At 46.1% G+C, this 22,314-nt stretch overlaps 1 protein-coding gene across 2 annotated transcripts; it reads left to right on the top strand.

The window, feature by feature from the left end:
* The first annotated feature begins 1,232 nt into the window (after positions 1 to 1,232).
* Positions 1,233 to 22,069, top strand: Ypel1 (yippee like 1). 2 transcript variants are annotated; one of them, XM_051191125.1, is made up of 5 exons: positions 1,238 to 1,457; positions 15,007 to 15,289; positions 18,429 to 18,472; positions 18,872 to 18,980; positions 21,730 to 22,069. In XM_051191125.1, exons 2-5 carry the CDS (start codon positions 15,173 to 15,175, stop codon positions 21,817 to 21,819), a joined length of 360 nt encoding a protein of 119 aa, XP_051047082.1. In that variant the 5' UTR covers positions 1,238 to 1,457; positions 15,007 to 15,172; the 3' UTR covers positions 21,820 to 22,069. The 2 variants fall into 2 exon arrangements, with proteins under 2 accessions (XP_051047083.1, XP_051047082.1); XM_051191126.1 differs by lacking the exon at positions 15,007 to 15,289 and having other exon boundaries at positions 1,233 to 1,457.
* The last annotated feature ends 245 nt before the right edge of the window (positions 22,070 to 22,314 follow it).

Below are 22,314 nucleotides of genomic sequence, written 5' to 3'. Positions count from 1 at the left end.
TGCTCATGCAAGCATCTCTCTCTCTCTCTCTCTCTCTCTCTCTCTCTCACACACACACACACACACACACACACACACACACACCATGAAAATAAGAAGGTTCCAGGAACCCCTTGAGTGGTTCAAAACCACCAGTAATTCCAGCTCCTGAAAATGTGATGCCCTCTTTTGGCCTCCATGGGTAAGCAGGTATGTGACATATACATCCATGTAAATAAAAATAAACCTTTAAAAATAAAAAGGGCCTGCCAGATGGTTCAGTGGGTAAAGGCACTTACCGTCAAGCCTGATGAACTGAGTTCAAACCCCAGGATCCCCACATAGTAGGAGAGAAGCTGAGCTGTCCTATGTCCTTCAAGGTATGCTGAATGCACGGAAGCACATGCATATTCATACAATAATAAGTTTAAAAGTAAAGTTCAAAATAAAGATGGGCTGCATAGTTGAGGTCAGTTTGAATTAGAGACCATATCTTAAAAAACCCAAAACCATGAGATTCCATCTTCTAGCTAGGAAGAATATAGGAGAGTAATCAATCACTTAAGTGAGTCCTATGTAAATGGCAACTCATAAAAGTCGCAATCTAATCAATTAGGAGCATTCTCAATACAATAAATCCTAACACTCTAGAGGGCGCTAAGACGTATTAAAATGTGTACATCCACCCTTAGCAGAGTACTTTTATTTAAAAATCGATCTAAAAGACCAAGAAAAAAAGTAACAGGAATATGGGGGAAGCGCAAAAGTGGACATGGAGAGTGATGTAGGCTGCCTGTGTTGTAGGCAGGAGTTCTGATCTGGGGGTTCCACGGTTCAAGTCCTCGGAGATCTTGGAGAGTTGAGAAAGGGGGGTCGGGACGGAGAGGCCAAAGAAGCTTGCACTCCAGGGATCCAACTGCAGAGGTCCCCCTGCGTGCCGCCTAAGGCGCAAACCTGTAGGAAAGCTCCCCCATGTGGCCTTCCCAGGACCTGACCTCCCAACCCGTTCAGCATACTGCCCAGATACCTGCTCAGTCGCCTCGGATTCCGGACTCAGGCGGTTCCTCTCCAGGCCCCGGCCCTTGAAATCCCCGCGATCTCAGCAGAGGCGGGCCGCTCAAGCGGAGTTGGGGCGCAGCGAAACGCGGGTGGACGCGTGGGGCGGGACGGGAGGCGGGGCTGAGAGGGCGGGGCACGGCGGAGGGCGGGGCGGCTGGGAGGCGAGGGCGGGGCGCGGGCACCGATTGGCCGGCGCGGCGTTCCGAGGCCGTTTATGGCGGCTGGGCCGGGCCACCGCTCCAAAACAAAGGGCAGGCGGCCCGCCGGGCCGCGGCAGGAAGATGCCTCGCGCCGGGCTAGGGCGCCAACGGCCGGAACGCGTTCCGGGCCGCACCGGGACCGCCTGAAAGCCGAGCCCGCATCGACCGAGCCTGGGCCGAATGGGCGCTGCGGACCGGGCCGCGGACCGCCGAGCGGCCGTGAGTACGGGCGGGCCCCAGGCGGGTGCTCTGCGGAGACCTGAGGATCGACGGCTCCGGGAGGGCGGGGAAGCACCTGTTGGGCGCCGGCAGGCGGGGCGGGAGCCCGGAGGACGCGTTGACTTTTTGTTCTGATTGTCCGGTGTATTGGTATTTGGTTCATTTTGGTTTTGGAAGATAACACAAAACCCCGGTCTTTGGATTTTTTTTTAACACCCCCTTCTCCCTATTGTTTTTTCTCCTGCCTTAAAAAAAAAAAATGGGAAAGGAAATGAATACAGAAGATACCACCAATAAAGGAATGTTAATTAAGGGATGGCATTTTCGAGTTGCCTGTACAAAAGTAACTAAAAGGAATTGTCCTCATTGTTTACCACTTGTGGCTCAAGGCTTTATTCATGCAAATTGCCAACAGTAGCAACAAAATAAGATCTCCTCTCCTCAGTACCTGTATAAATGCACATCTTCGACGTCCCCATCATATGCTGAGCTTTAGGATGGAAAGCAGGCAGGCAGAAGTCTGTTTTGAATAAATAATAGACGTTGAAAATACCATTTTCCATCCCAAGAGCTTCAGTTGCCTTCTGAATATCCAAAAATGTATTTACCTTAATCTGATGTGTCTTGGCCAAGAATTGTACACACCTACCCCCAGCTCTGCTAAACTACACAGGTCCCAAGGCCAGGCTTACCTCCTCTGAGGAACCCTTCCAGGACCTTAGCAAACCACCCTCACTCATCACCAGTCACCAGGAGCTGTTCTCCTGTGACATCAAGATCAAGCTGGTCCTGTGGAAGTATGGCATGTGTATAGTGGGATAGAAATATATGCATACATACATATGTATTTGTGAAGATTTTCCTGCATGTATGTTTATCATGTGTGTACCTGGTGCCTACAGAAGCCAGAAGAAGATATCACATCCCCTAGAGCTGAAGTTACAGATGGTTGTGAGCCATCATGTGGATGCTGGGAATCCTACTAGGGTCATCCATAAGAGCAGCAAGTGCTCTAAAATACCAAGCCATATCTCCAGCTAGTGTTTGTGATCCAAAACAGGGGTGGTGTGTTTGAAGATTGCTACTACCAGGCTCTCTATGCCTTTGTGTTCCTGGCCAGTGCCCTATATAGTTACCATGTCTTCTTAAGGATTAGAGCAAATTCCTACCTCACCACAGACATGTATAGTCCAGACATGTGGAACACACACACACACATAACTGAACCATGTTAGTGACCAATCTGATTAATAGTCTGGTTTTTTGACTCAGGGCCTCACACATTCTAGACAGGTACTCTATCACTTACTCTACCCACAGCTCCAATTTTGTTAATAAATTTATTTTAGAATAACTTAAGAATGACAATATTATGAAAGAGCTTTTGGTGTGGCTCAGTGGCAGAACATGTGTTGAGCATGTGAGGCCCTTGGTTTCATACCTACTAAACATGCAAATATGAAGTTTCCAGCTGCCAGGCAGTAGGGACACACACCTTTAATTCAGCACTCAGGAGGCAGAAGCATGGATCTCTGTGAGTTCTAGGCCAGTCTGGTCTACTTAGTAAATCCCTGGTCAGTCAATCATAGCAACACTCTGGAGGGTGAGGAATCCAAGGTCATCCTTGGTTACATATGAAGTTTTAGGCCAACCTGGGCTATATGAGTCTGAAGACAACAAAACAAAGGGCTGGAGAAATGGCTTAGTGGTTAAGAGTGCAGACTGCTGTTGTTGAGGACCCACATGAGGCATCTCTGGCTCCAGGGTGTCTGATAGCCCTGACTTACCCACCGTGCACACACATAATTAAAAAGAAACCTTTAAAGTTCCCAGCTGTGATTCTCCTCTCCAGCTGTCTTCATAGCCCATATGCTATTTGAGGAAACCAGGCAGCTAGCTTTCTGCGGGCCTGTGTCTCCGGTCAGAGCTCTGCAGAGCTTTCTTATTGGTGGCAGAAGGGAAAAGAGATGTGCTGTGGCATCTTAGACAAGAAAAGCTTATTGTGCCAGGTGTTGGTGGCACACGCTTTTAGTCCCAGCACCTGGGAGGCAGAAGCAGGCAGATCTCTGTGAGTTCGAGGCCAACCTGGTCTACAGAGTGAATTCCAGGACAGCTTCCAAAGCCACAGAGAAACCCTGTCTCAAAAAACCAAAAAAGAAAGAAAGAAAACAAAAGGGAAAAAAAGCTTATTACACTCACATCAGCAGCCATTGTGCTTGGGCAGAAGGAGGTGGAAATGAGAACTTGAGGGAAGAGGTGTAGAGGTATCTAGAACATTGCTGTGGAGGGGCCAGACCCCCTGAGGTTCCTGAGAGAGTGGGAGGTAGGGGATCCACAGCAGGCTCGGGGTATTTTTTTCTTGGGCTCGATGTCTAGATGACTGTGCCTGAAGTGCGGGAGAAAGCTCAATTCTCATCCTGTGATTCAAATGGGAGAAACAATGGAGATGAAGAAAGGAATAGGTGCCGCCAGGGGCCAGCTAAGGTGATTCAGGAACCCAGGGGCCAGCTACGGTGACACTGGCTGTTTGAATCCTTCCAGATCTTTCCAAGCTTGTGAGTGTAGGTCTGTGCATTTGAGTAGTCAGTTTGTACAGGGCCAGCAAGATGACTAAGCAACAAAGACACCTGCTGTCAACTAACAATCTGAGTTTGGTCCCTGAGACCCACACAGTGGATGGAGAGACCACCTCAGCATTGTCATCTGACCACATGTGAGGTATACACACAAACAAAGAGACAAGAAAAGCAGGCAGCTTCAAGCCCCATCTTGGCAGTGTCTCTTGTACATGAGGGCATTTGCAGACTCTCAAAACTTGGGGTGTTTTCTAATTTGTTGTTATTACAAGAGACTGTTGAGACTGCTTTTATCCGATTGTTTTGCAAATGTAAACTCCCTCAATGGACCACTCCAGTATAGGGACATAAACCCAGGAGTGTTCTAGATGAAATCCCCCCACTCACCCCCCCCCCAAGGCCTCGCTACGTTACCCATGCTAGTCTTCCTGCCTCAATCTTCTGAGTAGCAACTCAAATTATAGACGGGCCCAAGTTCACCTGCTTGTTAGTGACAGTTTTAGAGCCTGTTGAAGCAATGCTGTGGAGAAGGCTGGGTGCAGTTAAAAGTATGGGGCAGGTGGTGTTGCACACCATTAATCCCAGCAGAGAAAAGAGGAGGCAGGCAGAGCCCTGTGAGTTCTAGGTCAACCTAGTCTACATAGCATGTTGCAGGCCAGCCACAGCTCCACTGTGAGATCCTGACAAAGAGAGCAAGGGGGGGGATATGGGGCCTCCTGGACAGGTACCAAGAGCCACTGGGCTTCCTTTTGTTCCTCAGCATGGATGTGATGAGCCTGATCCACAGACTCTCAAAATTAGTTATATGTGTTTATATTAGGTGAGAAACTTCTACAACCCAGCACACTGGTTTGCTAAGGAAAAGGGAAAAAGAAAAAACAAATGAACTGCAACAACAACAAAAATCTGTCTGTTGTGCAGGCAGATGTCCTCCACACTGAGGGAGGGACCTCAGTGTCCTTCCTGTGATGGTCACGATTCACCTGGCAGATTGGCCAGCATATGCTTTCCAGTCACTTCACAGGGGCTCCTAATTGCTCCTTAGATCTTGCAGTGTTTCCCACTTTGTAGCTTCTGATTGAAAGCCAATTAAGTTGACACATGAGCACCATGTCAGGGATGGCTGCTGTCAGGTCTGTTGCTGGGCACAGATTAGAGCTGTGAGATGACCTGAAGTTTGTATGAGGCAGCTGCCCTTGAAGGGGTAAAGGGGAATGTAATGAATAGTCCAAGTCCATCAGGAGCTGCTCTGGGCACTGTGACAGACACATAGGACTGTTAGACAGGAATTAATGGAAGCGCTGTGGAAATAAAAAAGGCAGGCATCTGCAAGAACAGAACTATTCCTTTAACCAGAACGGAAGGGCTGCCATCTCTAGAAGTTCGGACTGTGCATGTGTGGTGTGGGGCTTTACAGGATGAAAAGGGGGAGCTTTGGGGATGTAATTGACCATGTACAGGTCAGTTCCCTGCAATCTGGAATTGATAGACACCAACGGTTTTGGTCTGGGGTCTCCTGACCAGGTGCCATCAGTCTAGTCAGCCTTCCTGTCTCAGCCCCTGAGGTTTGTGGGTCATTAACCCTTCACAGCCACTTCAGGTAAGGACACCTTGAGAGTAGGGTTACCTGGTGAAGGCCTCTGCCATAGTCTGCTTTCTGTTGTGATAAACAATATGACCAAAAACAGCTTGAGCAGGAAAGGGTATGTTGCATCTTACACTTCCAGGTCATACTCCATCACTGAGGGAAGCCAAGACAATACCTACTGAAGCATGCTGCATACTGGCTTTCTCACTCTCTGGCTCATGCTCAGCTAGCTTTTACCTATTTCTTTTATGTGTATGGGTGTTATGCCTGCATGTTTGTCTATGCACATATGTGTAGGTTCTGTGAAGGCCAGAAGAGAGCATCAGATCCCCTGGAACTGGAGTTACAGGCTAATGTGTACCCAGAAACTGAACCCAGGTCCTCTGCAAGAGCAGCAAATGTACCATCTCTTTAGCCCTCTGCTTGAAATATTTAATTTATACTGGACCCAAGCTAAACAGTAAGCTAAGGACCTTGAATATATATAGATGAGACTACTTCCTGACCTGTTAAAGCTCTGATGTTTTGGAGGACTGTGATCCTCAACCTGGGGATATGAGTCAGAGAGGGGTCCATGCAATGCCCAGCCACCCACCAGCCCTTCAGAAGCTGCATTTTCCTTGGTGAATCTCATGGCCACCTTGTCTGTCTGTCTGTCTGTCTTTGCATATGAATGCAGGTACTTAGAGAAGCCAGAGGCCTCAGTGTTAAGATCAGTTTTCCTGCCAGCCTGGTCCCACAGCCAATGTCAGCTCCAAATAACACACAGAGACACTGTATTAGATATAAAACTGTTGGCCAGTTACTTGCGTTTCTTATTGGCTAGCTCTGTCTTAAATATTAACCCATTTCTATTCATCTAAGTGTTTCCACATGGTCTTATCTTGCTGGAGAGAGGGTCCGGGACCTCTTACTCCTCTCACATCCTACATCTTGACTCTCCTACCACATCTCCCAGAATCCTCATTGTCTCCTAGTCCGGCCTATCTTCCTTTCCTATTGGCCAACGGGACTTTATTCATTAACCAATAAAAGAAACATATTTACAGAATGACTTTTCCCATCAGCTCAGTTCCCCTTGCTTCGGTAGTTACAGGTGCATTTGAGCCACCCCACATGGATGCTGGGAATTGAACCCAGGTCCTCTAAAAACGTAGTACACACTCTTAACTCCTGCCCCACCTCTCCAGCTCTGCCATTTTTTATTACCTGTATATTGTATCTTCTTAAATAACTTCAGTTTTAATTTCTTCTGTATTGTAAAGCACATAATACAAATGTACTGTTACCAGAAAGTTAAAACTCAGACTCCAGTGCCGTCACGCAGACTCTGGACTTGGTGCCTCCCTCCACTCATCTGTGTCCTTAAGTTGGAGATGTGTCTCTTGTGAACTGTGTCTGTTGACTTTGTTTGCTGATGTGATCTGAAACCTTGAACTTTTAATGCATTTATGATTAATGTAAAATTGATGCATAGTTTAGGTTTAAATCTTGCTTTATTTGTGATCTCTATTCCTTTTATTGTTTCCTTCCTTGAGTGCTTCTAAACAATTTTTCATCATTCCTGTTTCTCTTAATCGATTTGGGAATTATATGCTTCAGTTTTATTCTTATATTCAGTTTCATCAAATGCTACCAGATTTACCCTTACTTTATCAGATTCAAAACTTCATTTATAATGAAATTTTGGTTACCAGTGAGCCACTGGTATAACTTCCATAAGACCATCTGCCTAGTGCACAGGGACATATAGTAATATTTGCACAACAATGAAATTCTCATCTGATCTCGCATTTCTCAGAAATAGAGCTGTGATTAATACTGTCTTTATAGAACCTCAAGGGCTCCGGACAGTTTCCACTGCAGCCCTCTTCTGACTTAGTGCTGTGTCTGTTGCAGTTGGATCTCTTTAAGACTCTACAAATTGACTGTCAACATAAGCCATTTTGTTTTCTACCTGTAGTTTTGAGTGTAAAGTTTAGACTGTATGTAGAGTTGCTTTCTTATCTAGAGCCATATCCTTGAACTTACTTTAGTAATATTTTACTTCAATAAAACCTTTAGATTGTGTAACAGTGTCATTTTTTCCAATTCTTTTGTGTTAGAGAGTGATAGGGAGGACAGAGGTTTTGCTGGGTAGACCAGGCTGGCCCAGAACTCAGAATCCTCCTGCTTCAGCCCTCTAAATGCTGGAACTAAAAATGTGAGCCTGTGCCTAGTTCTTTATAAAGTGAATTGGTTCTGTTCCAGGTGATGGTGGAGTCTGAGCCATCTGATCCCATCCCAGAAAGACTACTGCATATAAAGCTCTAGGATAACAGCTAATGGAAAATCTTCATTATTGTTTTGTTTTTGTGGTTTGTCTTTTTTGGGTTTTTGTTTTGTTTTGTTTTGAGACAGGGTTTCTCTGTGTAGCCCTGGCTGTCCTGGAACTAGCTCTGTAAACCAGGCTGACCTCAAACTCAGATATCCACCTGCCTCTGCCTCCTGAGTGCTGGGATTGATGCTGTACACCACCACACCTGGCTGTCTGCAAGGTCTTGTTGACACCTTTTTGGATTTCCAAACTTTTTGGATTTCAGTTTACTGTGGAAGCACTTCTGATCATCAGTTAGTCCTCTCCCCCATTTCTGGACATGTTTATGGTCTTTTTTCTGTTTTCTTGGTGTTTTCAGTTTTCTTGTTCTATGTCTAATCATGATTTTATTTGTGTTTTTCCTCTTGGAATTTAGTTCAGATACTTTTCATAAGTCTAGTGTCTCTTAAATTCTGGAAACTCATCATTAATTTCTCTGACTCATCTTCAGTTCTGAATCTCTCTTCATCTTCATCTTATTCCCGTTAATCCCATCATATATTAACTCCTAAGTCTGCAAGGTCATTTTCACTCATCTGTATCTCTGTAATGATGCAGATAAGGACTCTATAAGAACCCCTTCCCCATGTGCATGGCCTCAGATATGTAATCTGTGAATATATGCTTGTCTGTGTCTGCCCGTGGTGCTGCTGCTTTGTTCCCATGACAGCCTGGGATGCTAGACTAGTGTTCCACCACACTGAGCCACACATACCCTAGCCCACCTGATTTGGTTTGGTTTTACTGTACTCTTTTCTAATGTTTAAGATTACATTTATTATTTGGTTGCTTGGGAATTGGGGTGTCCCACAAGTGAAAGTCAGAGGGCCACTTTTGGAAATTGGTTTCCTCCTACTACCATGAGGACCCTGGTGATCCATCTCAGGTCACCATGCTTGGTAGCTAGTATCTTTTCCCATTGAGCCATCCGGCCAGCCCAAGGCTATATTGTTCTTCCTCTGGAGATTTCTCAGGACTGGAATTCATATTCGTTCTCCAAACTAAATGCATGCTTCTACCTGCCTCTGCCAGGTGCCTTAGGGGCTTGTTGTAGCAAAAACCCATCTGTTGGGAGTCCCTGAAACCCAACTGGTGGAATTGGGGGCTGTGAATCCACAAGAAAGCTATGCTGTGCTTACTGCCCCTGTTGTGAGCACACATGCAGTCAACCTTCAGCTTGCAAAGACATGCCCATGGTGCTAGGTTCTACCAAATGCTTTCAAGGCAGGAACAACTACATGCTCAGCCAAAACTTGTGAGTTAAGCTGTGGACAAGGGTGTCTGACCAATCATCACTATTTTAGCATCACGTTTTTTCGAAATCCCACTTGGAAGGCAGAGACAAGAGACTGTATTGAAAGCCAACTTGGATTAAATAAAAAGAACTTTGTCTCTATTTAAAAAAAAAAAATGAGAGAGTTGGCTCAGCCATTAAAGGCTAGATTCAACAACCCCAAAACAAAACAAAAACCCACCCCCCCCAAAAAAAAATTTTAAAAATACTATTTTATTTGGCTGGCATTTTCAGTACTTCTCCATGGCAGGAGGGTTGGTGCAGCTATATAATTGATCATAGTTTTAGAGTGAAAATTAACTTTTTTTTTTCTTTTTTCTTTTCTTTCTTTTTTTGGTTTTTGGTTTTCTTGAGATAGGGTTTCACTGTATAGTACTGTCTGTCTATACTCACTCTTTAAACCAAGCTGGACTTGAACTCTGCCTCCTGAGTGCTGGTATTAAAGGCATGCATCATCACTGCCCAGTGGAAGTTGACTTTTGAAATATTAAACAATCTCTTTTTCACTTATTTTTTAAATATAAGAGTGTCTGTTTCCATGTACACCTGCATGTCAGAGAGTCATTGGATCCCACTATAGATGACTCTGAGCCACCATATGGTTACTGGAATTGAACTCAGGACCACTAAAAGAGCTACCAGTGCCCTTAACAGCTGAGCCATCTCTCCAGCCTCATTTACTTTAATCTTTAAAAACAGATTATCTTTTTAATTAGGTGAATATGTATATGGTTATGTGCATGTGAATAGGCAGGTCCCCTGGAGCTGGAGTTGCAGTTCTGAGCCTCCTGACACAGGTGCTGGAACCAAACTCAGGCCCTCTGCAAACTCCCATACTACTCTCCAGACAGGGAGACAGGGTCTCTCTGTGTAGCCCTGACAATCCTGGAACTGGCTCTGTAGACCAGGCTGGCCTCAAACTCAAGAGATCCACCTGTCTCTGCCTCCTGAGTGCTGGGATGAAAGGCATGCACTACCACACCTAGCCTTCTATTCATTGTTCTAAAACAGGTCTGTCATTGAACTGTGGACTTTTCCATGGGTACCAGTGATCTGAATTCAAGGCCTCATGCTTCCAAGTGAAGGGCAAAGGCACTTTGCTGACTGAGCCATCTCCCCAACAATAGGTGTGCAGTATGTCAATGGGTTGCAGTATGTCAATAAGTTGCAAAATGTTGATAGTTGTGCAGTATGTTGATAGGTTGTAAATGTCTATAGGTTGCAGGATGTCAATAGATTGCAGTATGTCAATAAGTTGCAGAATGTTAATAGGTATGCAGTATGTCAATAAGTTGCAGAATGTCAATAGGTGTGTAGTATGTTCATAGGTTGCAGTATGTTGCAATAGGTGTGCAGTGTGTTGACAGATTTTGGTTTTAGACTAACTAGAATTTTCTTTTGGAGAACTTGAAACTCATTACTAAATTACACACATTTAGACATATGTGTGTTTATATGACACACACATTCATCTGTTATCTAAGTAGGTTTTCTGGAGTTCACAGAGTCCATGCATGGGTAAAATGCAGTATTCAGCATTACACTGTTCATAAGGTACCTGACAAAAGGGGAGACCATGAGAAGACCTGCTCAGGACCTCCGCTGTACCAGACCACTGGCATTTCATTTTAAAGCAATGATCTCGTTTGGATGTTGGTTTGTATCTACAAGTCCCCCACAGGCTCACCTGGTCCTGAGCTGGTGGTACTCTTTGAGAGGTGTGGGGTATACCTGGATGAAGTGGGTAGGCCTTTGAAGGTGACATCTCCTCTCGTTTTGTTCTGCTGTTTCTGCTTCCTGGTCTATAGACTCCCACCACCAGAGACAGGAGTTGCTCTGCCATCATGCCCTCCCTGTCACAAAGACCTGAAATCCCTGGAAACTGTAAGTTGAGATAAACCGTTTCCTTTAAGTTGTTTCTTTCACACGGACACAGAAGCAGCTACTATAGTTGTCATAGCTACAGAACTACTTTGGCTAACCAGGCATGGCAAGCCACAACTTGTCCCTGAACATCTCTCTGCCAGGAGACAATGACATGTCCACATTACAGAGTTGTCTGTGGTCTCTTTTGGTTCCCACAGTGTGTCGTGTGCCATATACATGAACAAAGCATCAACAACTAATAGAAAAAGGGGTGGAAGAAGAAATCACCACTTCAAGGCCAAGTTGAAGAAAATGAAGACATAAGATAAGAATAACCTGTTAACCAAAGACCACTGAAGCTAGTGATGCTAGCCAGTCCCCATCTCCATCATCTTAAGACTCAGTGATGTGGAGTCACATGCTAGAAAGACATAGGCTGCACCAGGAACCCAGCACTCCATGCAGATGCCACCAGCCTATGAGTCTTTGAGGGAACCCCATGCAGGCTGCCAGGTCATCCAGCTTGCCTTAGAGATTATAGAAACTTGATTATATGAATACAACTGTAATGGAACTGAATGACACCTCATGAAAGGGAAGACCCTGGAGAGCAGTACGGCAGAAAAGGACCCATATCTTAAAGAGTCTTCTGTGAGTGGCCAGCTAGAAGCAAATGAAAGCCCCAGTCACATGCTGTCTTACCCCTGCTACATGGGAAGGCACACAAAGTGTTGCCATATCAGCAGACAGGATGAGCACTATCAGGAGCTGGCACACTGTTAGGTGTCCCTGACCCATCCACTCCCAGGGCTGATCAGTGACACACCTGATGTCTACCAAAGACAAGCCATCCATGGTGGCACTATGCACTGATCAGTCTGAGGGCTGCTGCGTTCCTACAGGCTACCATGAGCACTCATGGCATAGTCACCCAAAGGAACACAAGCAGCCACATTGTCATGGTACCGTCTCCAGAGCACAACTTGGAAGGCACAGTGGTGTTATTTAGGGCCACACAAGTTAGAGCTGCCATAATAGATGAACACCACCAAATTAAGTGTTGTCTAGATGGGGGACTGTGGAAGGGCACAATTACCCAATGTTTTTGAATAAGACTGGAATGGAAGGCAGCCTGGGAGAACTTGAGATGTTCTGCTGCCCCCAAAACGCACTACATCTGACTGCTGGAACAATGAACTGTGGAGGCTAAAGACAAAGGTGGAGGAGTCCACAGGGTTACCTTCTACAAGGCCTTGCATCAGCTTGCCAACCCCTGTCTACCAACTGTGTGTTTGATTGCCTTCTAGTGTGTGCTCACATGTTTTATGGATATGTGCTCTGTTCGTCCCATTTTAACGTCTTTACTCACTGAGCCATCTCAATAGTTCCTTTCCATCTTTTAAAAGACCCATTTGGAAACTGGGCATAGTTAGTTCATGCATGAAATCCCAGCTAGTGCTTAGGAGACTGGACAAAGGCTAACAGATTTGAGGCCAACGTGAGCTATGTTGAAAGACTTAAAGGTTTTAAGAAAAAAATGATGGGGAATGAAAGGTCTTGGATATGGGTTCAAAGCAACACAGCATGAAGAGCATTAGATGGATTGTTGGAAATAAGTCATTTACCAAAATGGTTGTTAATGCTGTGGACAGAAAACAGAATGGTGGGGACTCCAGAGTGCTAGACCCAAGGGCACAAGCACTGGGGAGGGAAGCTCTGAGAGAGGAATCAGGCCCACGTGGCAGAAGTAGGTCTCATCTTGTAGCTCTCTGGATGCAGCCTGCGGCCTGGTCCTGGGCAGGGCACAAGGAAGGATGGATGCAGGACGTGTAACACATGCTATAATCCCAACACCAGTGACAGACTGGCAAGCTCCAGGCCAGTGAGGGACCCTATTTCAAACAAGGAGGGCTGGTGAGATGGCTCAATAGGTAAGAGCTCTTGCTATGCAAGACTGAAAATCTGAGTCCATTTCTAGAACCTCCAGAAAGCCAGATGTATCACCTCCTGTTGAACTGCATCCCTGCTGTGGTGAGATGAGAAGCTGTGAGCCAGCTAGTGTGGAATATGCAGAGAGTAGAAACAAGAGAGCCACATTAACATGATGGAAGGAGACAAACCAATTTCTAAAAGCTGCCCTCTGACCTCTTCATGTGTGTCATGATCTGTGCATGCCTACACTCACACATATAAAACACAACAATGATGAAGTAAAAAAAAGGGGGGGGGGGTGTAGACAGCTCTTCGAAAAGGACCTGGGCTTGATTCCCAGCACCAATATGGCAGTTCCCATCCATTTGTAACTTCAGTTCCAGAGGACCCAATGCCCTCTTCTGGCAGCCACAGGTACTGCATGCACATAGTGCATAGACACACATGCAGGCAAATACTACACATAAAATAAAAATAGACCTCCAAGACAAAGACAGTTTGGTGACTTATGTATGACACCCAAGGTTGATCTCTGCTCTCCACATGCACACCCCCATACACACATGTGCACATGCACACACACACACTAAAAATACAGAGTACAGATGATCTCACTGGGGCTCACTGGCCTAGCATATGCAAGACCCAGACTCCCATTCCCAGTGCTGCAAAGAAGCAAGACAGCATCTGCCTAATGTGAGGGGGTTGCTTTTTTCTGAACTGGCAAGTAATATATTAAGGATTAGTCAGTCACGTTAGGTCTGTCATTCATGATTGCTACCCTGCTATGTCGTGACAGTTTAGGATCTGGGACGTGTCACTCAAGAGCCTTGTTAGCTAGCGCTTCATGAGTCCCAGAGCCAAACAGTATATTTTATAAAATGGTTTTTTTCCTCTATTTTCTTAATTATTTACATGGGAAATAACCCTTTTGTGTCTGCTGGGCACTTGCTAGTTCATGAAACTCAGACAAGGGACGCTGGTCTTAGATGGAAGCTATGTGGGACACAGTCATCATAGTAAACCTCAGACCACTCCCATCACTAAGCTAAGGTGACAGATCAAGGAAGAGGGAGCAAGGTCAAGTTGAGGAACAATTGAAAACAGGCAGTAAGAGGTGGCTCTGGAGTCACTCAGCACTATAACTAATGTAGATATGTAGATAATGGCATGGCTGGGTGAGCAGCTGGCCTGCTCTAGGCGCCTATGCTTTGTGCCTTGGTTTCTCCACTTTCAAATGAGCAGTGTGGACCTGGGTCACTCCCCTCTAACTGCCATCTTCCTCAGCACTGTGCCTAAACAGGTGCCATCCCCTGCACTGCAGCACTGCAGGAGGCACGGCCTCATGTACATGTACACATGCTCACACACACACAAATAGTGATAATTTTTTCAAATGAGGTGGAGAATGGTTGAGAATGACACCAAATATTGATCCCCAGCACATATACCTACACACACATATGCACATACATACATTGCTCATACTCGTATACAAAGATTGGAATAAAAAACCCTTTAATTTGCAGTGAGCATACTACCAAGTAAAATAGGGGTTACTTGTCACAGTGCAGAGCCACAAACATGCTTGTCTCTGTGAAACACATGCTTACAACATTAAGTGTACATGTAAAGATTGGCTCTCAGAGACTGAGGCAGGAGCATTCAGACCAGTCTGCGCTTGAGTGAGACCCTGCCTGAAAAAAGCAGAACCTTAAGACAAAAGATATCTGGGGCGGAGGATGTAGCTCAGTGACCCGCTGGTACCTCCTATGCACAATCTCCTGGCCCTGACCCTCAGCACTGCAACTTAGGGTGGAGGAGTTAGATGTTTAGCTTTGAGGCCTGTGCCCTGTTCAGATTACCTGAGCCCTGACACACCTCCTCTCGTGTCTGCTGCTGTTGTATAAACCAGAGCCTGTCTGATTTGTTTGCAGGTTGCACTGTTTTTCTCTTGCTCCAGTGTGTGGACACTACCACACGCCCTCCAGAACAGCAACGGCTCTTGCGTGTATTTTCCAGTGTTTCTTTTGTCAGAGAGTCCAACAGAGCCATAGCTCCTCCAGTGCTGGTCTGGAGCTGAGTGACCAGCGCCCAGCAGACATGGTGAAAATGACCAAGTCCAAAACTTTCCAGGCTTATCTGCCACACTGTCACAGAACTTACAGCTGTATCCACTGCAGAGCCCATCTGGCCAATCATGATGAGCTCATCTCCAAGGCAAGTGATCTGGATTTGAAACTGATACAACAAGGCTCACATGCCTCTAGTCCCAGCACTGGGAAGCAGAGGCAAAAGGATCTCTGTGAGTTCGAGGACAGCCTTGTCTACAGAGTAAGACCCTGCCTTGAAAAGCAAAAAAAAAAAAAAAAAAAAAAAAAAAAAAAAGTCATAAGGTAATGACACGCAGAACTGGTTGGGAATGACACGTGACATGGCTTTGGCAACTTGGTGACAACTGCTATTTGCCAAGATCTGTCACTTGAGCCAGTAGTGAGAGTCAGGGACCATGTACGGCCACTTTTGTGCCAGGCACATCCATCATGGGAGGGGGCACAAAAGAAATTTGGGAAAAGATTTTGACATTAGCTGTTTTAAAAATTGCATGAACAGAAGAGTGCTGGAAAGTGAGTGATTTGAAACTTACCCATGGCATCAGATAAGCATTTCAATTTGGAAGATGCCACAAATAAAATTCTTAAAGGTACACAGACTCCCAAGAGATACGAAACCTTCATCCGAGCTAGTGATAGTGAGGGTGACTTTAACTGTATTCCCGCAACAAGGGCACCTGAGAAAATCAGCCCAATAAGAAAAGACGCATCTGTCTTACGGTTTCAGAGGTGCCCCCCTCCCACGTAGGACTATGTGCCGGAGAGAGTGGAAAGCAACGAGGGAGAGACAAGTGTGGCAGTAGCCTTCCAGGTTTGCCTGAGGTGACCTAACTTCCTTCCATTGGTTCCCGCCCCTGCCAGCAACAGCACATTCAGGATCCAGATATCAGTGACAGCCATGGCAAGTGCTCTGCTCCTGGTGGTCTTTCTGCTTAGGGCTAGGGAAACCGAAGACCACATGCCATGAGAGATTCCAGCACACTGTGAACTAGAGTCACCTCCATGAAAGTTAGTTCACCAGTCTCTGGGCCCATATTTGTCACTTAACAAGGAACCCTCTGGTCACAGAAGCCCCTCCCTCTTTAAAAAAAATGGTCTCACTATGTAGCCCAGGCTGATCTAGAACTCAAGAGATCCTCCTGCCTCTGTGTCCTGGGTGCTGGGATTCAAGTTGTGCTCCAGCATATCTGGCCCTTCCCAACAGCTGACTCGCGGGTGTGCTCATGCCTCCAGCCTCCTCAGATGACTTGTGCTAATGTCTCCAGAGTCACCTCTTCTGGCTGCCCTTCATAAACTTCTCTATCACTGAGGAAAGCCCTGTGGAAAGTGGAGGGCTTGCAGAAGCTGAAAGCAAAGAAAGAATTAGGCTGAGGGGTATATAAAAAAGTCTAGAGATGAGTGTTAGTTAAACTGAAAAGTGTACATAGAATTGATTCTCATAGTCCTACAAAATCACTTTAGGAGATACTCCTTTTAAACATGAACTCTGTATTTAATTGATTTAGTTTGTTTTCTCTGTGCAGCCCTAGCTGTCCTGGAACTCACTCTATAGACCAGACTGGCCTCAAACTCAGATCCATAAGCTGGCTCTGTCTCCCAAACAGCATTAAAGACATTCACCATTATGCCTGCCTGAAATCTGTATTTTAAAATCAAAATCTGGGTAGGCTGGGACATAGTGAGGTGGCAGAGAGCTTGGGTGCCCAGCTTTAGTTTTCAAGACAAGGTCTTTCCCTGAACCTGGAGGCTCTCAGATCCAGCAAACCCCAAGGGTCCTCTTGTCTCCTCCCCAGCACTGAGATCACAGGAGCAAGCAGCCACGCTCAAGATTTGTTGGTTTTTTTTTTTTTTTTTTTTTTTTTTTTTGGGAGGGTGTTGTCAAAACGGTTTCTTTGTATAGGCCTGGCTGTCCTAGAACTAGCTCTGTAGACCTCCTGAGATTAAAGGCATGCACCACCACTACCTGGCTTATTTTTAATTTAAAGGTATTACAAGGATGAGTCTTTTGCCTGGTGCCTGCTGAGGTCAGAAAGGGATTGAATCCCCAGAGACTGGAGTTACAGATGGTTGTGAGCCACCATGGGTGCTGAGATTCAAAGCCAGGCCCTCTGCAAGAACAGCCAGTGTTCTTAACCGCTGAGCCACCTCCAGCCCCATACTCGGCTTTTAACCTTTTGGGTGTAGGTGTTCTCAGAGATCAGAGGTATCAGATCCCCTGCAACTAGAGTTGCAGGGTTGTGAACACCCAAAAGTAACTGTGGGGACACCCCTCAGATCCTCTGTAAGGCCGTGCGTGCTTTCAACTGCTGGGCCTCAACAGACCATGGCTCAGCCTCCCAAGTAGCTGAGCTACAGGCACAGGCCACCACACCAGGTATAGGATGTGACTTTGTTTCCAGTTTTTCTGAGGCAGGGTCTAGCCGTGTAGCCCTGGCTAGCTTGGAACTCGCAATGTGGGTCAGGCTGGCCTTAAACCTGTGGTGGCCATCCTGCCTCTGCTCCTGAGGGCTAGAATTACAGACTTTTTGTTTTCTTCTTCTTTAATGTCACTGGGAAAAGTACAGAAACTTCCCTTTGTCCCCTAATACCTGAAGATAGTGAGATAATAAGGTGGCCAGAGAGACAGCTCAACGTTACAAAGTGCTTACCACTCTGCAGAAGGCCTAAATTGGGTTCCCAGCACCAACATCGTGTGGCTCATAACTTCCTTCAACTTCAGTTCAAAGGGGTCCATTACCCTCTTCTGACTTCCATGGGTTCGTTCATGCACATGGTGCCCATACTTAAACACATACACAGAGAAAGAGAGTTTAAATAAAGAGGTGTTATCTGTAGGACCCCTAGAATCTCTGGGTGCAGCCATGTAAGCATACAGAGCCTATTGTTTAAAGCTGATTAGCTATGACTTTCTCTTAACTGTTATCCAGGCCAGCCTTGAACCCAAGTTGAAGCATTTCTCCTACCTAAGTCTTTATAACTGGGGCTGCAGGTAGTCCCAGTGTGTAGCTCTGGTATGCTGTGAATTTATAATGCAGACAATTGCACAATGATACCCCATCCTCTTTCTGGAGGCAGTATCTGCCGTGTGCTTTTGTAACCTGTCCCAGAAGATGCATGCACAATCCACAGGACTTCAGGGGTTCCACTTGTGGGGGTGACTGGTGGCCTGCTCCTCCAACATCCCAGAAAGCAGAGCTTCTGGCACATTGCCTGACCTCCTACTAACACCTTCTTCTTCTTTGCAGTCCTTTCAGGGGAGTCAGGGGCGAGCCTACCTCTTCAACTCTGTGTGAGTACGTGCTGTCACTAGTGTGCCTAACTCTGTCCCTTGGCCTGCTTAGTTGTTAAGAGCTGGGGTTGTAAGTGAGCTGCACCAGTGCCTTGATCAGCTGGGAAGAATCTAGCCTCCTGCATCTGTTTTGAAAGCACAGTTGTTGTGTCTGAGAGTTTAGCCTCCAAGCCAGATTCCCTTGGTGGGCTGGGTGTGGCTCAGTAGTAGAGTGTTTGCTCAGCATGTGGGAGGCTCTAGGTTTCATCTTGAACACCATGAAGAAAAAAAAAAAAAAATTAAGTGGGGTAGGAGAGCTGAAATGCCTGTGATGATGTGGAATTCTGTTCTTAATGTGGGGCGAGGGGAAAGGGGACTGAACAAGGGGACCTCCAGCACAGTCACCCTGTGTCTTGACAGGGTGAATGTGGGCTGCGGCCCCGCTGAGGAGAGAGTCCTTCTAACTGGGCTGCATGCAGTGGCTGACATCTACTGTGAGAACTGCAAGACTACACTCGGGTGGAAATATGTGAGTACCTGGTCTTGGAGAGGGATGATAGTATCATTCAAACACTGCTGGTTCCCATGGGGACACAGCTCAGCGGGTAGTGCCTCAAAGTCCCCACAACTTCATAACACAGCTCAGTGGTTAAAAGCGCCTGCCACCAAGCCTGAGAGACAGCCTGGGTCTGACCCTGGGTCCACATGGGGAAGACAGAACTAGCTCTTGCCACTTTTCCTTTGAGTGCCACAGCACACACATGCACGTGCAATCCCATGTATGTGTGAGATAGTTGTACACTTCTGTGTGCATGTTCGTGTGTGTGTGTGTGTGTGTGTGTGTGTGTGTGAAGTACACACTTCTGTATGTAAAGTACACATTTCTGTATACACGTTCCCTGTAAGTGTAACCTACACACTTCCTTGTGTTCCCATGTGTGTGACATTATACATGTTCCCTTATGTATGTGTGGGTTTTCTTGTTGTTACTGTTGTTGTTTTCTTTTTTTGGGTTTTTGTTTGTTTGTTTTTTGAGACAGGGTTTCTCTGTATTGCTTTGGAGATGTATGAAGTATATACTTCTGTATCCATGTTCCCATGTGTGTGAGACATGCCCACATCTGTATGCACATTCCCATGTATGTGTGTGATGTGCACACTTCTGTATGCATGTTCCCATGTGTGTGAGACATGCCCACATCTGTATGTATATTCCCATGTATGTGTGTGATGTGCACACTTCTGTATGCATGTTCCCATGTGTGTGAGACATGCCCACATCTGTATGTATATTCCCATGTATGTGTGTGATGTGCACACTTCTGTATGCATGTTCCCATGTGTACACCTGGGAGTCAGAAGCTGCTGTCTGATGTCTCCTCAATCTCTGCATAATTGGCTAAGGCAGTGTCTTCCTAAGTGCAGATTCTGATAGTCTTCAGTTAGCCATTGGGACCCAGGGATCCCGTCTGCCTCCCAAGCTCTGTGACTATAGGCAGCTGCCACATCTGACCTGTTCTTACATGGGACTTAGGGAACCAAACTGTAGCCCTCATGCTTGTGTGGACAGTATTTTATCCACTGAACAATATTCCCAGCCCTGTGCCTTCTTTTGACTTCTGGATTCTCATAGACCATGATGGCCTGCTCTTTCCTTTTCATGAACTAGACACAACCCCACAAAGCATTGGCTCTGGGAGCCCCAGCCCCTCACCTGCTTGGCCCTGTGTCTCCAAGCCCCTCTTTTGTCCTCCCTTGTAGTGGGCATGCTGCTGACCACTGATGCACTGCTGGGAGTTCTTTCCAACCACCAGGGCTCATCCCAGACAATGCACCTCACCAAGCCACATGTTATAAATGCTAAGGGAGCATTCATGGTCATAGTCCATACTCCCAGCTCTTGGGCTGGGAAGATGGTTCAGTTGGGAAAGTGCTTGCTATGCAGGCAAGAACATGAGTTCAGATCAGTGTCACATATGTAGAAGGCAAGGTGTGACAGCATATGCCCATAATCCCAGTGGTGAGGAGACAAGCAGGTTGCTGAATTAGTGAGCCCTAGGTTCAATGTAAGTTCTTGTCTCAAAAAATAAAGCAATGGGGCTGGAGAGATGGCTCAAGGGCTAAAGTACTGGCTGATGTACATGCAGGGCACTCATACATAAAATATGCACAAATAAAATAAAAAAATTTACTGGGTGGTAGTGGTGCACGCCTTTCATCCAGCACTCGGAGACAGAAGCAGGTGGATCTGTGAGTTCAAGGCCAGCCTGGTCTGCAGAGTGAGTTCCAGGACAGGCTCCAAAGCTACACAGAGAAACCCTGTCTCAAAAACCAAAATAAAAAAAAAAAATAAAAAATAAAACAAAGAGGATTGGAGACACAGGGCTCAGCAGTTAACATTAACTGCTCTTTCAGAGAACCCCAGTTCAATTCCCAGCACCCACAGCAGACAGCTCACAAGTTCCAGGGGATCCAGCGCCACCTTCTAGCCTCCATGGGAACTGCATGGGCATGATGCATAGACATATATGCAAAGGAGACAAACAGGGATACACCCATATAATAAAAATAACATCAACCAATCAAATCAAATGGAGAGCTGACAGGATGGCTCAGCAGGTGAGATAACAGCCACATAAGCCTGATGACCTGAGTTCTCTCCGCAGAACCCATGATAGAAGGAGAAGACTCCCAGCTGCTGTCCTCTGACCGCTACACACATGCTGTGACATGTCTGCCCCCCATAATAATAATAAAAATAATTAATAAAACTTAAAATGGAGGGCAATCAAAACATCAATCTCTGGCACACATGCACGCACATTCTCACGCACATAAACGCCTATGAGCAGTTGTCTGTTCCTATTACTCTCCTCCACACCTCCTGACACACACACACAAACACACATGTCCCAGCCTCACCTGCGTGTGAATGACTGTCTATTCCTGTCACTCTCCTCCACACCTCCTGACATACAATCACTGACAAGTGAACAGTGTGTTTGTGGTGCTGGGGATGGAGCGCAGAGCCACAGGCATAACAAACGGCACATACTGAGCTGCAGCCCCGGAAACAGGTTAACACTGTTCCTAAGTATGACGAGCCATTCAAAATCATCCTGTACTGACCCATGGGTCCTCCTGGGCCTGAGTCAGTGCACAGCTCAGAGAATGTCTGAGTGGAGATAATGCTACAAACTCCACTGTCTACCAAGAGTATAGTAGAGCAGGAAAATAAGAGCGTGTCCTGAAACCTTCTTTCTATTTTTCCCCTCAAGGAACATGCCTTTGAGAGCAGTCAGAAATACAAAGAAGGAAAATTTATTATTGAACTTGCCCACATGATCAAAGACAATGGCTGGGAATAGATCGAAGCAGTCCACTCCTGTCCCAATACTGTTATGAAAGCTGAGTGTGACGAAGGCCTGGGACAATACTTCTTGGACTTTGACCTCACAGGCTAGCCCAGTTCAACACTTGGAGGCCTTCTCTCTAGGCTGTTCACTGGGTAAGGTGCCCCCATCTGAGCCCCCTTCTTGTACAGTTGTTTCTGGAAGTTTGCAATTCTTTTTCTAACTTCTTACATTCTAGAGAAGGAAATAACCAACTGATGACTCACCTGCCTAGTTAATAACTGTACACTACGCCTTGAACATAGTCTGGCTGTGTCTTCACCAAATCCAAGTCCCTAGAAGCACAGAAAAAGGGTCTCTCTCACAAGCAAGGCATAGTGACCACTTAAGAATCTTCCAGAAATAGTCAACAGATTTGCATGTGAAGCATATGGCTTTAAACTGAAAGTAGCCACTGGTAACGTGTTAGAGAAGCCAAGGAAGAAAGGTTTAGTGTGCTTTATTTAAGCC

Source organism: Phodopus roborovskii, unplaced genomic scaffold (assembly GCF_943737965.1).
Source record: "Phodopus roborovskii unplaced genomic scaffold, PHOROB, whole genome shotgun sequence".
NCBI classification, from domain to species: domain Eukaryota; kingdom Metazoa; phylum Chordata; class Mammalia; order Rodentia; family Cricetidae; genus Phodopus; species Phodopus roborovskii.
This window is presented reverse-complemented; position numbering and strand designations above follow the sequence as displayed.